The sequence below is a fragment of the Morone saxatilis genome, unplaced genomic scaffold (genome assembly GCF_004916995.1).
Source record: "Morone saxatilis isolate NCDOM2014 unplaced genomic scaffold, NCSU_SB_2.0 Contig7, whole genome shotgun sequence".
In the NCBI taxonomy this organism is placed as follows: domain Eukaryota; kingdom Metazoa; phylum Chordata; class Actinopteri; family Moronidae; genus Morone; species Morone saxatilis.
Window position 1 is genome coordinate 18,341,119 of NW_023340246.1, and position 17,676 is coordinate 18,358,794.

At 39.4% G+C, this 17,676-nt stretch overlaps 2 protein-coding genes across 4 annotated transcripts in view; one reads left to right on the plus strand and one right to left on the minus strand.

Moving 5' to 3' along the window:
* The window catches only part of fbxo25 (F-box protein 25), a 14,689-nt gene extending 5,441 nt beyond the window's left edge, over window positions 1–9,248 (plus strand). The window contains exons 3-11 of one of the 2 annotated variants that reach the window (XM_035679043.1): window positions 1,780–1,883; window positions 3,077–3,126; window positions 3,271–3,363; window positions 3,471–3,564; window positions 3,956–4,140; window positions 4,563–4,745; window positions 5,086–5,229; window positions 6,157–6,183; window positions 8,356–9,248. In XM_035679043.1, the coding sequence (XP_035534936.1) occupies window positions 1,780–1,883; window positions 3,077–3,126; window positions 3,271–3,363; window positions 3,471–3,564; window positions 3,956–4,140; window positions 4,563–4,745; window positions 5,086–5,229; window positions 6,157–6,183; window positions 8,356–8,445 (970 nt within the window). In that variant the 3' untranslated portion in view covers window positions 8,446–9,248. The remainder of the gene's footprint in view (window positions 1–1,779; window positions 1,884–3,076; window positions 3,127–3,270; window positions 3,364–3,470; window positions 3,565–3,955; window positions 4,141–4,562; window positions 4,746–5,085; window positions 5,230–6,156; window positions 6,184–8,355) is intronic. The other variant, XM_035679044.1, reaches the window with a different exon arrangement.
* A 1,299-nt stretch (window positions 9,249–10,547) lies between these two features.
* Window positions 10,548–17,676, minus strand: part of si:ch211-225h24.2 (testis development-related protein) — a 15,586-nt gene continuing 8,457 nt past the window's right edge. For both annotated transcript variants that reach the window (XM_035679310.1, XM_035679309.1), the window contains 2 exons: window positions 12,669–12,784; window positions 10,548–11,456 (listed from right to left, as the gene is read on the minus strand). In XM_035679310.1, the coding sequence (XP_035535203.1) occupies window positions 11,018–11,456; window positions 12,669–12,784 (555 nt within the window). In that variant the 3' untranslated portion in view covers window positions 10,548–11,017. The remainder of the gene's footprint in view (window positions 11,457–12,668; window positions 12,785–17,676) is intronic.

Genomic DNA, 17,676 nt, shown 5'->3' on the forward strand with positions numbered 1-17,676 from the left:
GGTGGGAAGCTGTTGAGGGATCATGTCTTTGTTGCTGCACTAATGATGCCTAGTAGTAGCTTGGGGCACCTTTGCAGACTAGAAATCATTTTCATTAACAATTAATCTGCTGATTCTTTGTTTTTCTATATCATGTCAGAAAAAAGTGAAATATGACATTCTAATGTTTTTGAGTCCAAGCATATTTACTCAGATTGGTTGTTTTGTACCACCAACAGTCCAAAACTAGATATTCAGTTGTCTACAATATATATAGAAAGACAAACAGCAAATGCTCCTCACGTGTAAAGAGCAGCAACCAGCAGAATAAAAAGATTACCACATTGCCAATTAATTTTCTGCCTATTGATTCAGCGACTAATCAGCTAATCGTTTCAGCTCTAGATAGCTCGAGCTAGTCCTCTGGGTGAAACTCCTCACGAGGATATGAAAAGAAGAAGCTGATGAGTCTATGTATATTGCAGGGGCCATATGCCCTCCCCTAGACCGCAGTGGTAGACCACAGTGCAGGGGAGTCTATTTTGAATTCGCGAAGATAGGGGACCAATAAAAATACTCTTATTTTGAAGGTTGTAAGCTGTACCAGTCTAACTGAGCTGCCTTTCTATTCTCAAAGGGACAATGTTTTGCATTATTACCACAACCACAAATAAACTCATGCCTAAAATAAATGAAAACATACATTCACATATCAAATGTCATGTAGTAGAGATAATATCAGTCCCAATGCTAATAATTTCCCAATCAGCTGACCCATATATCGTGCTCCCTGAGTTGGTAGCTTTGCCAGCCAGGTGCTCAACTTCAGCCAAGGGCTTATTAATGCATGGAGAGTCAATTACTAGTCCGATCCAGCCCTTTGATCTGTGAGTTAAAGGTCATTAGAGAATGTGTAGTTACAGAAGGACAGATCTTGGTACAGATGATTTTATTTTATGTCATTTAATTTTGTTGGCTTTAGAAGAAAAGAGGGAAAGTTCTCACAATAGTAGTACGGCAGAGAGACGTGATGCACTTTCCTAAAGCATTTATATTCATGTGCACAGACCCTCATGAACAGACCATCCATACATAATTTGTATCCAGTATATTAACATGCGCTGACATGTTTTTATTTGAGTTTCTGTTGGAGTTGAGCCAATTCAAGCCTCCCATGTCAACATGTCAAGTTGAGGTCAGCTGCCAAAATTTTAAGATCTATGTTATCAGTAATAACAAGGCCACTAATCAACCAAGCAGGCCCTGAATGGCAGCCAGAAATAACTGAGAGTCTTTTCTCAGAAAACAGGCAAAACATTATGAGATCTCTATCTGATCTCTGAGTCACATCAATGATTCTGTCTCTCAGACTCTAATATATGTCTGCGGTGTTTCCTCGACCATAACAGACATTGTGAATCATTATAATTTCACATCTTGCCTATTCTGACTCCTGTTACATCTGCATCTGTTGGCCTGATTATTGGTCCAAATCGTCCAAAAAGCAGCAGCTAGATTCTTTACCAGAAAGATTATTATTACTACTATTACTTTCTGGAGACCTGTGTTTTTGTTATTTTCAGCTCAAACTTTTGCTGGCCCAGTTAGGTCCAAAATACTGCAGCACCTAAATTGCCATTATGCCATGCAACAGGATGATATACGAGACATCAGTAAATAGTCACAGACCTTTTCTTCAGGACTTCCTCCGGTCTGTAATTATTGTATTTTAGCTGTACTGGTCACATTCGCATGCAGTGTTATTAACACATTCCTCCCATGCTTTCTCTATCCAAACAGGCTCTGCAGTGACAACAAAGAAAATCTGTTTGTTGGGGATGTGTGTGAGCTCGCCACCACAAAGAGGAAAAAGGACTTCTACAACAATAACACCAAATCTCAATGTGAGTCTCAGCAACACATAATCACTGTTTTGGCTTTGTGAAAGAGTTTGTGGTATGAAAATGAAAGGCCCTCTGTACAAAAAAACAGAGCTGAAGTACTGGTAGGCACAAGTCATAATAGCAGTGAAGGGGCTGCCACCTATTGAACACTTTGTTTGCAATGAGATTTATTGGACTTTTTTTCATTTAATTTATCACCAGAGATCGTCATAGGGAAGCACTGAGTGTGATGGCTTTTTCTGAGATTTACATGAATTCAGAGATGTGTTACATTTGTAATGTTTATCAGTGATATGTTGGCACTAAGTGTGTTTCAGTAACAGTAGTTTAGTCTCATTCTGCCATCCTACAGATAGTCTGTTGGAAACATTGTTCAGGGGGGAATATAAGGAAATTGTGATTCTTAGTCTAATTTCTGGAAGTCTGCAGGTGTGTATAAGCCCTGTGGAGCAGTGACCCTAGATAATATGGCCATCTGCACCTGTGCACGCCTGGTATGCACCTCAACGACCAGCCAGTTGAGCTGAGGGTTGTGTGTGTGTGTATATATTATATATAGTATATAGTATAATATATATATATCACACCTGTTTGTCAATAGGACCTGAGGCTCGCCTCAGCATCAAACCAGTCTGACATGTCAAACTTGTTGAAAGACACTGAGATTTCAGGTTGTTTAAGTTGTCAATTTCCTTCCTCTTATCTGAGCAAGTTCACGCATTCCAGTTTATGTAACGTTCATGTTTAATTTAGGCTACATGTTGTGCAGCACAACAAAAAGCAACATCATTTGTAATTATGACTAGATATTATCATGTTTTTATTATTGATTTATACATTAGAGGGCAGGTACAATAAAACTAAGATGTCCTGTGGCTGCACACTTTAAATCACCTTGTTACGATTGGTTATTAACCTAAATGTAGCGTTTATTGCAGCTTAGTACCAATCCTGGTTGTCTAGTGTTTGAACAAATACTAGACACTATAACAGAAAGTTTTTGATTGAACAGTATGTCAATTTCAAGCCTGCTCCACCACAATAAAGAAAGAGGAACAACATTTAACATTACCTAATAAGGATCTTTACAATGGTTGTATATACTGATGTATTTGATTGTACTAAATATCACAGGGGCTTGTCATATTGTGTCCGTAACTGTATGGAATAATGTGTTTTTCTCCCTCGTCCAGTTGTTTTCAGGGATAAATGGATCTACGTACAGAAAGGGAGCACAAAAGAAGTGAGTTCTGCTGCTGATACAAGAATTTTTACATGAAGGATTTATTTGCTTTTGATTCAAACAGGAGAATTTATTTGAATTAAATAATTCTTTAATAAGATATGTGCATGTGTGTGTATTTTTATTTTTCATGTTAACACACAGCGCCATGGATACTGCACACTTGGTGAAGCCCTCAACCGTCTAGACTTTTCCAGTGCCATTCAGGACTTGAGAAGATTCAACTATGTTGCAAAAGTGAGCGATGAAAATTACACATATTGATGAAGAATCCTTTTGAAACTGTTGAAACCTGTACAAGCGATTCTTCTTTTGTCTAATTTTCTCTACTCTGTCTCCCATAGCTTTTCCAGCTAATAGCCAGGTCTCAGCTCACTTCTTTGAGTGGAGCTGCCCAGAAAAACTATTTCAATATACTGGAGAAGATTGTACGAAAGGGTAAGGAGACGTGAGACGGAGATTGATTACGTGTCATTGCATTGTAGATTTTAATTTAGGCTCTTGTTGTTTCAGTAAAAGTAGCTCTATATTTTACAGAAAGATCATGTCTTTACCAAATAATAAGGCTCTGAGTAAGCAGGACATGTTGTTTCTCAAACTACTGCCCAGTCACGGCAGTGTGATTGTACTGAATCCCAAACCACAAAACCAGTAGGTACCAGTGTGCTCCATCATTATGGGGTTGTGTTGCCTTGTGGAGCAAAGTGCAGTTTGTCACATGTAACATGTGTGGTAAAGTGCCTGTCAGACCTTTTTGGTTACACTATGTTACAAAGAAATGTTCTTTTTCATCTTAATATCGTGCTTTGTGTTTTATGTTTTGTTTTAGTTCTGGAAGACCAGTACAATCCACGCCTTGTCAAGGAGCTGCTGCACGACCTCAGCTCGACACTGCACAGTCTGACCATCCATGTTGGCAGGTGCGTCCTCGTGGGCAACGTCAACATCTGGTTGTGCCGACTGGAGACCATTCTCAAATGGCAGCAGCAGCTCAACAACCTGCAGATCCCCAAGGTAGAAGGTGTATTGGGGTTTGTGTGTACGTGCATGACTCTGTCGTGTGTGCTTTCCACTGTAGCCCTTCACAGAAGTTGTTTAAGCGTGCACTGGGCCTCAACACACCTCCAGGTCCAGTTTGAGCTGCCTGTATGTAAATGTGACTTTTAGAAATGGCAGTAGGCTAAAAATGTGAAAGCCTTCATGGTCACATGTGCAGTAGGTATGTATCTACTGCTCCCTTTTGCTGAATCTAATGAGTGAGGAACATGAAATATGGAAGAGGAAGTATTGACAACATGTATTGCTCAACTGTGTATGAATCATAACACATCATCCTGGAAAACCCCTTATTTGGTTGGAACTTTTTTGCCTTGACTTTAGTTACTCTGTACAGTCCAGCTGTGAGTTTAATGTGTTGCTCTTAATTGTCTCCTCAGCAAATGTGCAATGGCTTGTCATTCAACGACTTGCCGCTACACATGCAGAACAAGATCCTCTGCAAGTTATCTGATGCCTATGACATCATTAACCTGGGACAGGCCACGCCTATTCTGCACTGCCTCAGTGAGAACAGGATGTTGTGGAAGAAACTCTGCCACTTTCACTTCTCAGACAAACAGGTGAGAGAACAGTGTATTTCATTTAACTTAACATGCTTAAAACATCCAATAGTAGTTTGTGATGAAGCATCCAAAGAGATGAGGGCTGCTGTGTAGTTCACATGTTGACCACTAGAGGGCAGAATTGCCTCAATTAGCTCACAGTGATATCTCTCTCTCTCTCTCTCACACACACACATACATACACTATCTCACACATTGTATAAACACCCACGTAGGGTTGGTGTTAATGACAAATTGCCCTTAATTATATCTAATTAAACTTTTCCAGTTATAATTACATTCCCGTCCCCTGTGTTTTAAATGCTGTTTTAATTGTTTCCTTTCCATCCGTGTACAGTTCTGTAGGAATTTGGTCCTAACCAAGAGCGATAACGTGGACTGGAAGCTGATGTACTTCACCCTGCAGAAACATTATCCAATGAAGGAGCAGTACGGAGACACCTTGCACTTCTGCAAACACTGTAGCATCCTCTTCTGGAAGGTAAACAAACACCCCTGCAACTACATTCATCTCATGTAAGAAACACCATATAACCAACCGGTACTGTTTATCAGAAGTGAATTATATGTTGCACATTACATTGGAGGAAAAAGAAGGTAATTGGTTATTGGTTTAGCCTCTCAGTGTTGTTGTAGCTTAGTAGAAGCAGAAGCAAAGAGTGTGTACAGTAAATTAAACCTGCACTGTTCAAAGAGATGTTTCTCACAGACCTGATATCTCTTAAACTGTATGTATATCAGAGAGTTTATCAAATCAAGTGTCGAGTTTGTACCAGAACAGATTGTGTTTCATTGGCCAAAGAGTCAAAACATCCACACTCACACTTGGTCTGATCACACAGCCTCTGTCACACTGATATCTGTCTCTAGCATGTAGAAAGCCCATCTTTATACTATAAACATTTGGCTTGTTGTAAAGACACAAAAAAAGGAAAGAAAAAGCCCTGATGTTGCCTTGATTAATTACAGATACATTTATTGTGTGAAAAAAAGCTCAATGTTTGATGATTATTAAACAAGAAGAAATGAGTCACAAACATAAGCACACGTTATCACTGATAATAATGGTAATTCTTGTTGTCAACAAACAACTCTGTGAACTCACACATCTATATGTAGCCGCCAGAGGTCAAACAAATGACTTGTTTCCCCTTAGTGAGATCTGATGTTAGAACACGTGCAGGACAAAGATCACATTTTAGCTAATAACCGCAGGGGGGAGGACTTTGACGATAAAATGCTGCTGTTCCTTTAGTTTGTGTTCCTCCCCCTCCTTGTGATTATTTACCACCTTCAATCTTGTAATTCTCCTTGACTGGGTCCCTATTCCTTTTAACCTCTGCCCTTTTTGCATCCCTCTCCTTGCGTGTCTCCCTTCCTTCCTGCCTCTTCTCCCTGATTCCCTAAGGATCGCCACCTGGCATTGTTATTCAAGGTACTTTCTGTCCCATCGTGCCTTTGTGTTTCTTCGGTTGCCAGTTTGTCTCATGTTTCCCAGACGATCTGATTTATGACTTATCTTTTTCCAATGCGTTAATCTTTGTCTCGTATTGTTCTCTGTTTCACTTGACGTCTTCATGCTTTGCTCGAGGTGTGTTTAGTCAACAGAGCTGCTCTTTCCACTGACTTTTTAATGGCCTCTAACTGCATTCCTTAAACGAAATGTCCTTTTTGTTGTTTCATAAATTCCTCTGAATGTTGAGTTCATGTGTCAGATCTCATTTAGTTTAACACTAATGTTCCTGTACTAATGTCAAGGATCAGGTTGCACCAGCTATTTGGAAATCCATCACTAAATATGTGTATAAAGTCCTTCTATGTTCTTAGTACCTATGACGAATGTGAGACACAAAATTCCACATATCAAACCGAGTAATTTATTTAACAAAACTGAAATGTGTTAGAGAAAAGAGTGTAAAGAGTGAAAAGAGATCACAGAGCATGGGGTGTGAATGTCCGTAATGCAGGGTATGCATGGAGGCTAAGTGTGGTGTGTGAATATTGTAGAATGCATGAAATAAGCGAAGGAGAAACAAAGTCTGCCACAAAGAGAGAGACTAGAGCCTAGATTTATAGTCTGGGAACATGTGGCACAGATGTCTCCAGAAGGCCCTGATTACCAAACCATCCTACAATTAACTACCAGTTAACACACAGTCTCTGCTGACTAACAGCAGGGGTCGTCACACTTACCTAAATCAGGTGCTATTAAAACATAAAGCTAGCAAAGATCTTACTAATGTACATACTGCAAATCAGTTGCTCTTTACATCTGTAGCTTTCATGTTTTCTTTTTAAAAATAGGCAAATTAATAAATTGTGTTTGACTGCCAGTCCTTTGTAAATCTAGGTGTTATGTTTCTTTACTCTATGCATACATAGAAAAATATTTGTGTTTGTGATATATACGTATTCATGAAATTTGTCAAGAGGGAAATATCCGATTAAACGGTCAAATTTTTTTGTAATTTAAAGTATATTTTGGGGGTTGCTTTCTTAACATATGTGAGAAACTTCTGCTATGTAGATACATTTTTAGTTAACATATCTAGGCATATCTACCTAATTCAAGTTATTGTTGACACTCATTGTCATAGTTTTAGAGTGAAGCATACATATTATCATTTATATAGCAGTTTACAACAGTAATTTAAACATTTCAAGATGGACAAAGTAAGCAGCTAACTGGTGAACATGGTGGAGCATTTAGCTGCTGAAGAGCCAGATATGTCCTTCAGGAGATGGTAGAGACCAAAAACTGTGCAAAGAAAGTGAATATTGGACCTACATTCGTCACATAACGTTTTGTATCTGCAAGATGTGTTAATAAACAGCTGCTAGTTTGACACTTGACACCTGACATCAATTTAAAAGGTGATAGTATACAGTATATATATCAGTGGTATATTTAGACCTTGTCAGTGATTATAATAACTACAGGAAGTTTGTGTAAAGCGAGCGACTTGGATGAATTTTAAACATATTTTTAAGAAACTTTTTATACTATTCTCTCTGTATTATGTTTTTAAAACAACCATACATACTTAGGCTTCTTTTCTTAACAAATGTTGTGTTTTCTTCTCCCTGATGCTTTACTGTTGTTCTATTAGCTCTTTTGTTATTTAACTAAGTATTACTTGTGAATATAGTTTATGTTCAGACCTTCAAAGTTTATATCTTAAATAATAATCTAAACTTCAAAAATAACAATTTTCATTTAGCTTTCTCCAGAGAAATGAACAAAATTCTGAGATATAGGATGACTATATATATTTTTAAATATATACGTTTTTGTACACCCCTTAAAATCAAGAAGGCCTCGCGACCCCTGTTTAGCTTTGGCGACCCCTAGTGGGGGTCCCGATCCCCAGGTTTGGAATCACTGGCCAAAACTTTAGTTATTGCTTGTTTAAGTAATCTCTACATAAGAACTAGTTTGCATGGTGCGGTATTTAATTCAGTGTCATAACTACACCAAGTTTAAACTTATTACCAGCTGGTGCAACCGGCTCCAGTGTCCCACGTCCTGTTGCTGTATGTGAACTGTATGCGTAGCGGCTCCTCTGGTCTCTTTTCTTTCTGAATGTGTTTTTTGACTGTGTTCCAGGACTGTGGCCATCCATGCACAGCCAACGATCCAGACAGCTGCCTCATGCCCATCTCTCCACAGCACTTTATCGACCTCTTCAAGTTCTAAAACCCTCCGTGTTGCTCTTCAAGCGAAGTTTACCCGAGATGTCATTTACCCAAATACAAAAGGGCTTCAACTGAAAGAGATGACTTTTTCTTATGTCTTCATTTCTTTACGCACAAGTGTTTCCATGAGACATAGGAGATTAAAGGTGTATGTTTGTTGAATTCAAGAATGTCGGTGATGGGTGAAATATAAAAGGAACTTTAATGTTTTTCTTCCCTCCGCACAAATGTTTGCCTTCTTGACAAAAAAAAGGCTATAAGAGAGAAAAAAAATATACGTAAATGTATTATGAATATGTGAAATGATTTATATGTAAAAGGAGTTGTAGCATGTTAATGGTAGGCAAGTGATGACAGGTAATGTTTTTTGTAACAGTGTGGCAGAATAAGGCGACTCGTGGTTCGTTTAATGGCGTTAAACTTTTCTGCTTTTTGCTCTGTTCTCTTTTGGTGGTATTTTCCTGCAATAACTGAATGCATGTTGTGTTTGAGTCTCTGTTTACATACTGTATGTTGTCCTCTGTGAGTTGTTGCTGTGCTCCGTGTACATTGGAAGCGTCGACACTAAGAGAAGATGATGTAAAACTTCATTAGCCCTACAGGTTTTTACAATCTACTTTTGTCAAAACTGTCTAGTGACAGACAGGAAATGTAAAACATTATTTATGGCAAAAAAAAAGGTTTTGTATCCTTCCTCCAACTTTTGTAATAATCCTTTACTGTTCCCATACTCTTTATGGTACTATTGTGACTTTTATGGGACAGGAACTAGCTATACAACAATTAAATATTTCTAAAAACCTGTTTTCTTTTCAAGGAATCTATTGTCCTTTTGTTTATTGAATAGATATATTTTCTAAGACTTGACCTAATCGTAGTTTCCACTCCTTAGATGTGGATATAATATGTATTTTCAGCTAAAACAGCAAGAAAAAGTTGTCATTTAGCAAAGGAGGTATTTCATGATTTATATTCTTCCTAATTTGCTCCACTCTGAATTTAAATTGGAAGTATTAAGACTTGTGTGCAAATGTGGAAATTGAGGTTGTGTTACAGTAGAATAATAATTTCCGTGGTAACTGTGCAGTATGTTACAGTATGTTTTACAAGTGGCGGGCTACCTTCAAATGCCCTCTGATGAAGAACTTGGGTACACTCTCTGTTTCGGCCACTATATCAGCGAAAACCATCTGGGTGGTGAAAGAAAAGTCTGGTAAATCAAAGCGTAGGTTTACGCCAGACTGCAAACTGTTGAAAGAAGTAGAGCCAGACAGTCAAACTAAATCTTTATTCTGCTTGAGAAAATGTGACCCAGCCTTTTAGTGAACAAATACAGGATACAGGCATCCCTGGAAGTGGCCTGTATCTGTGTGGCTGCATTGAAGCAGACTTCAGTATCAAACAAATTCAGTAAACAGATTAAAACAAAGAAGAGAAAAGAGAAGCAAAGACCAGTGGCATCTCATTTACCTAAAAGAGAAAATCATTGTAGAAATTAAATTATATTGTCTCAGTCCTATACAATACACAGATATGCAAACAGCATTTAAGAACCAGCTTTTTATAATGCAGCACGGAAACACTTTTACTGCTGGTGGAGCTAACGACATCCAGGGACACAGGTTTGTAACTGGAAACCAAGAAGTGTCTGAAAGGCTGGTGCAGCACAGGTGCATGCTGGGTTGTTCCACCTGCACCTGCGTTAGACAATGTGACGAGCACATCAGGTTTGTGCTGATGGGATGATTTCGTTTGGTTCACATTTACAGCAAACACATGATGTCACTCTATTGTTACAAGGCACAGGTGCACGGAGTCGCTGCTTTTCTTGAGAAACAACTATACACAGAGTTTGGTTTTTATCGTTTCATTGTTCAGATTTTATAAATATTACTCAGAATCAGATTTAAACTTCACATCTCCTTTGCGATGCCAACTGCGATTCACCAAAACAAATGTGCGTGCATGTCCACCCACAAACTCGCTTTCTTTCCTCTTACTCACACACACACACACACATGATTGCACAGATTTTAAGCCTGTTATTGATGTATACGTTGAGGCATCAGACTCACATTCTTCACTCTAACTGCATAGACAAAAGGAAGCCAACATAAAGTCTTCAGTAGCAGGTTTGCATATTCTTCATTGATTCTCTACCACTGACGGCCACAATAATTATATAAAAATCAAAAATTTTTCATTTCTTGGTAATATAAAATATCTAAATGCCAGTGGATATCACAGTTAAAATGGTACAGTAGTTTAAGGCTTTTATTTGCTGGAATTTACAGTTTATATCAGTGATCCTAAAGGAGCAGTCTGTCCAAAATAGCCCATTGATAAAAACTGACGTATATTGTCTTCGAGGACTTAAAGGCTAAAATAATAAAGACAAACTTCATGTGTTATGTTCGGGGCTCGACTACAGCATCTCAATACCAGCTGACATTAAAACCGATTTCGTCCAGAACTAGACTACAGAGACAAGCAGATATTTGGTTCAGGTCCTCATCCTCTTTATTGATGGTACACAGGTAAGGAGGGAGGGGGTATCGGAGGTAAAATGGCTACTATTTAAACCCCTCCCAAGCGCTTTCTGACACAATCCCTCTGCTCATCCTGCTAATGCCGGCCAGCTTGACTTTGGCGCGGGCTGTCCATCTAACGGCGGCTGCTGAATCCTTGGAGTCTGACAGGTTAGCATAGCGGGAGGAGTCCTCCTCAAGACCCCGGCCCGCCCAGGAGGACAATTCCAACGGGAGGCTTAGAGAGTCTGGGAAGGACACTGGCGAGTTCCCGTTCTGGCTCTTGTCCTCTGGGGCTTCGTCAGTCACAGTCTCGGTTAAGTTCTCCAGGCGAGGCGGCTCCCAGCCCTCCATCTTCTCCAGTTTTTTGGTGGGCGAGATCTGCCTCATCGTCATGGTAACGCTCTCCCAGAAGCAATGGCCCTTCTCTGGCTTGTCCTTCTTTTCCTTCTCCTTCTCGTCATCCTTGATTTTCTTGTGAGACCTTTAGAGAAAACCAGGGAGAGGAAGAGAAGCACAAACTTGTCAGCGTATGGATTAATCAGTTGACCTCTCATCTTAACTATAAATAGGATTGAGTGAGTGTGTATGAGGCATCTCTACACTGGAGAGTGGAACGTTCCCCATATAGCAGGCCATTGTATAGAAATTCCTGGTTGTTTGTCACACAGGGGTGATTAATTTAGCGTTTCCTCGCCATACATGTTCCACTTCCTCAAGAGGTCTGAAAGTTAATAACTGCTGGCAAATGGAGCTCAGGTAAACAAATACAAGTGGTTGGACGTGACTCCATTATTTCTAATCAAGTTTGTAAATATTTCTGCGACACACACTTCACCGTTAATGGTCGCTCAGTATATAACCCTTACAATGATGTGGACCAGGAAGGATCTGGGCAGGTCTGACATACATTTTACATGCTGGTGGTCACACCAATAGTTTTAGCACACTGTTACACAAAGCTAGTATTCTTGAAAAGTGATGAATAACTTTCACTTTGGTTGTGTTCAGGCCACGGTGACGATCCACAACTGACTTTAAATTACACCACATTGACCACTTTATTAATGTAATCCAGTCCAACAGCCCTGCCACATATTGGTCCTTTACAATGCTTGTAATGGCCAGTTCTTGATAGGGCTTTTTGCATTTTTTTGTGACAGTTACAGCCACCGTAGCTTCTCCTACAGGGTTAAAAGGCAAGCGGTCATACAGTTGGTTGCAGTTTCAAACTTTACCACTAGATGTCACTAAATATTGCAAACTGGTCCTTTAAAGGTATAGTAGAGATTTTTGTAAATACGTTTGATTTCTTGGCCAGAGTTACTCTCATGACTGTACGCTAAGTAAGTTGGAGTCAGTAGGCTCTGTCAAGATAAAAATGAGATATAACGTGTCAATTAATAAACTTTGGAAGTGATAGTAGGCAATTTTATTTTTCCTTTGGACAGAGCCAGGCTAGCTGTTTTTTTAGTCTTAGCTAAGATAACAGCCTGCTGGCTCTAGCTTCACACTATATATATATATATAAAAAAAGCAAATAAGCATATGTCAAACTATCCCTTTAAATGTCTTTAAAAGTGCTTGTACACGGGGAATCTTATAAGTTATTGATACTTGAACTTCATGTAAACACACCGCGAGTACATGGGCAAACATCTGTCATGATAACAGTATTATGTGTGTTTAACCTCACCCTCTGCGGTCAGCCAGCTTTACTCCAGTCAACAAGAAGTGCTCGTCATCTTTAGAGGAGAACATCTTCTTCTCCTTCCTCTCTTTCTTGGACATGATCTTCTTCACCTTGGCCTCCTGACAGAAACCGACAGACAACAGAGCATTTGATGTTGAGTTGCAGAGCTAGAATGATTGCCCTCATCTGTTGCATGTTAGCTTATTATCTCTGATGCCTATTTGTGAATGATTTGTGTTCCCTGAAGAGGTTGATTTCATAAAGTCAGCTTCACAGGAATGTAGAAAAGAAGCCTTGTTTTCAGATTGAGGAATGTGCAGGTTTTTTTTTGTTTTTGTTTTTAATTCTGCTGTGGGCTTCATTGGCTCTGAACTGATGAAACGTGCTCTCCCTCAGACCTAAATCATCTATACATCCATTATCCATTTTCAAACCCCTCTTTTCAAGTTAAAGGGTGAGTTATGTTTTTTTTGTGGGGTTATATAAGGTTCTCATTCATAGTCAGTGTGTTACATACAGTAGATGGTGGTCGGCACGCCCCCAGTCCGTAGAAGCTGTCAGTATGGAACCAGTATGGAAGCTAAGTGATGTACTGCTATGGAAAACTGTATTTTAACCAAATAAAAAAGCACACCTAAAAAATATCTATATCATTGTAAGTATGCAAAATTTTGATTGTTTTCACTGTCTTACCTTCCATCAGCCCCTTCTGATGGGAAACTGCTATATTACACAGACTAAGGATAAGTACACACTTCATACAACCCCACCTTAAAGAAATCATCCCTAAAGAAATAGTTTGACATTCCGGGAAACTCACTTTTTTTAGCTATTGCTCAACTGAGCACAGTGAATTCTTGGAGCCAGACACTGTTTTCCCCAAAATATGAAGCTCAATTTCGCTCTAGCTTCATATTTACCATACCGACAAGAGAATGGGATCAATCTAAGCTAAGTAGTCAGCATGCTAGTTTGCTTAGCTTCATGCAAAGGGGGAAACAGGATGCTCGTTATTGTATATGAAAGTGATATTGATCCTCCCATTTACCTCTTAGCAAGAAAGCGAAAATGTCGAACCAAAATGTTGAACTATTCCTTTAAGGTAGATTCATAAAGCAACAACAACAACCAACTACACCAGGAATCTTTCTTTTTGCTGTTGGACAAAAAAACCTAATAACTCCAGATACAGAGAGAGTTTGAGTGGCATTGACTTGGCACTAACGCACGGCACATTCCAGTGGAAGACCCTTCACTCCCTCTGAAACTCCCCCGTCACATCAGAATTCCTCCCTGCCCTCGCAAGCTCTCCACCGAGCACAGATACCGCCCTCCACAGCGATTATGGAACAAACTTTTGGCTCCGTTTCTCTCCATGCCTGGGAAGAATTCCCAATGTCAATTGTCAAGGTCATAATGTTTACTCCTACTCACATCCATGCCTGCCTTTGCTTTACCGTTATCAAAACATTCTCAGTACTCACAACATTATTAGATGAATGCATCTGACCCCGGCAACCCCTGTTAACTGCCTGTTTTGTTTTTATATTTCACCTACTGAGGAGGTGCTTGATTCAAAGCGTTTGCAAGCAGGAATGCATGCAACACGTACGTTTCTTCAGTTTCTTCAAGACCGGAGGATGCGACAGCAGCTACAACAAGCAAACAATGAGCTGGACATGAAAGCAGCCATTTCTCAACAGAGAACGTACAATAAGATATGTTAGCACGTCTGAGGTCAAGCTTTAGAATGTCAGTTTAGATAACATGAACTTATACAGGACAGTTTGTCCTACTGATATACAGGCTACACATGCTCTACATCTCATCTAAGACCAGAGGTGGCAGGAGTATACACATTTATTTGCGCGTTTATTCAAGTAGAAGTACAGATATTTGTGTAAAAAAAAGACTCCAATAAAAGAAGAAGCACTGAGTCTCTCTTGGTTTCTCTTTTTCTGCGCAAAGCTACCTTAAACTTCAAATAGGGTTGAGTCTCCCTCTAATCTGTTTCGTTTTGTTACGTCTTTTTCATCATGTTACGTCTCTTATGCGTGATGTGCACCGGTCTTGATGCTAGGAAGACGTGCAATGATGCAAGAAATAATAATAAGCGATAATTCCCCTCAAATGCATTAAAACTAAAGTAACAAGCCTGGTTTAAAAATGTAAGGAGTAAAAAAAAAATACACGTATTTGTGTAAAAATGAAGGGGGTTAAAAGTAAAAGGTTAATACTGAAGTACAGATTGAAAAAAAAAAACACTTAAGTATAGTAACAAAGTATTCGTACTGTACTTCATTTCTTCCCACTTCTGTTTGAAAGCTTTGTGACATTTGATGGATTTGTAAAGACTCCGGTATCTCAGGCACTGTTACTGATAAACGAAAACTCTAATCCCCCTCGTCTCACCTCTCATCGCCGTGAACATGCCTGAGGGCAAGAATTCTGCCAGTTCCTCGTAGTTTACTATTATCAAAAAAATATTTACAACATTTTCATCTCAACTATGTCAACACCCGGCATCTCCTCTTTCTGTCTCTCCGCTCGCTCTGCTTCTTGTTTCCTGCGCGCCGTCAAGTGTAAACTGTGGATCAGATTTGCTGTAGTACGAGCTTTGCGGGACAGAAACCAGAGATGCCAAAACAGATTGAGTGTATCTGTGTGTATACGTGTGTAACTAAATTCCAGCTGTGTATGTGCATGCATGCATGTGTGCACATACAGAGGCCTGCCTATTCACCATTCTCTTCAGAATTAACCTCCGGGCCTCCAGATCCAAAAGCAGCTCAGTGCCCAGTAATCTCTCAAGCCAAAAGTAGGTAAACCAAGCAGCTCACTGAGGCTCGCTGTGTGGGGGAGCTTTACCTACAGCTCCACGCTTGGCAGAACAATAGAGCTCTTATTGGACCAAATTCTTCCATTCGTACCCCAGAGATGGAAGCAGGGAGATTAAAGAGGCATTTGAATTTGGAAATATTGCTAATTCTGGTTATCAGACATAATACAGTCTTTTTTTAGAGACAACAAGCAGGTCATTGCTTTTGAAGGTTATGTGAAAGTCTTAGCTTCTGGTAAAAAAAAAAACATGTACTTTAAATGGGTTCTGATCAAGTGTGAGACTATTTTGAAGTCATTCATTTGTTTGTGGAGAACCGTTTTAAAGCCTCAGTTTTGGCATAATGGCCGTTGCCATGCTGGCTGTGCGGTTTCGAATCCTCTGTAGCAGGAAACAGTGACGGCGTGCCTGGTCACACACGTTCTTGTATTACAGATAAACAGTACGCTAAAATGTGTTTCTGAAAAGGCAATGCAGTAATTTCTACTTTCTACTTTCTACAGTAGCCTAGAACGGACAAACCACTGGCTGTAGATAAGGCCGTCCGCCTTTTTTCGTGTCACCATAGTTTCTTCTTCACACCTGGAAGTGGATGGTGGAAGCCTGTGAGTTGCGACTACACCCCTTGATGCCACTAAATCCTACACACCGGCCCTTTAACAAATGAGAGCCACTTGTTAAATGTATGTTTTTTAGTGCGAAATCAATAATGTTTTGGAAGCTTGATTCATTTAATGTTGGAAAATGGTATTATGAAACTCCCTCCATCTAGAAATAGAATCAGCCTTTCACATTGAACGGTAAACTCCACTTCCAGGACTCTATGTCTACTTTGCATGTCCTAATATGAGCATAAAACAACCGACGGTGGAAGAATTGTAGCCTTCCACAGTGTCAGAGCAGTCTGTGGTTATTTTCAGCCTTGTTTTTCTTCCACGGTGATTGTTCCCATCCAAAAGGCCCAGCTCCTCGAAAGAATGCTGCATTTCCTTCCCTTCTCCAGCCACAGCCACCCGTATCCTCACAAACAGGACAGGTCATGAAATATATCCTGTGAACTGCGTCACCTACAGTAGCTATACATACAGAAGGACCACAGCCAGAGTTTAAAGACAATTCACTGCGAGTATTTGAGCTTTACAGTCAAGCTTTACACAGAATTCAGACACGACCACACATGAGTAAAGACTTGCTGTCGGTACAGATCAGGAGATCTTACATATCTTTCATGAACAAAGACACAGCACATAATCTCACTCTCACAATGTTTAAAGTGGGCACAGCTGCAGATTTCTCCATTTCAGGTCCTCAAACCCACATCATAAAATCATTATTTAAATGATTATGGAGGCTGCAGACAAAGAAATGTTATCAACTCGACTCACCTTCTAAAGTAAACCTAAAAATCTACCTCACTAACATATCCTCCTTGGATCTTGTTTTGGCACTTGCTGAGTGCTGTTGATGGTTTAGCAAATTCTGGAATGTGCGGCAGCAACTATTCATAAATATATATAAATAAAGTCCTAAATTCTAAAGCATTGTGCCAGGGAAGGTGTGGAGCTATAAATATACAGAAGATATGTAGAACTAACATATAATATGTAAGTATAATAATATAAATACAAAAAGTATTTGTAGTTAGTTTTAGGGGCCAAAACTCTCACACCAAACAAATATCACACCGAATAAAAGGAGGCCACAAAGTCACCACTTGATGAAAAAATACAGTACATAAATGAAACAGGCTTTCTTTCAAAGTCATGAGCATCAGGCGTTTTCCACATTTCAGCACCAGTATTGGTTTGTAACAGTTACAGAGTGTGTAAAAGACACAATTTGGTTGGCTTTAGTTGACCTTTCACGCCTTTTATGTATGTAGTTCATGTATTAAGTTTTGGCTTTTCCACTTTCCACTACAAATTGAAATGTCAATAAAAATAAAATTTTAAATTGTGATGAATGCAGAGTCTGTAACAGGTTTATTTACCCAATTTCCCCCCTGGGGGATCAATAAAGTATTTCTGTTTCTGATTCTGATTATTTCCAGGATATTTGGTCATTTCAATGACTAGAAAACTACTTCCTAAATTTCCATTGATTTAAGGACATGTGGGAACCCTGATACTTCATAAGAGTATCTGCAAAAATAGGGCTAATCAGTATCAGTCA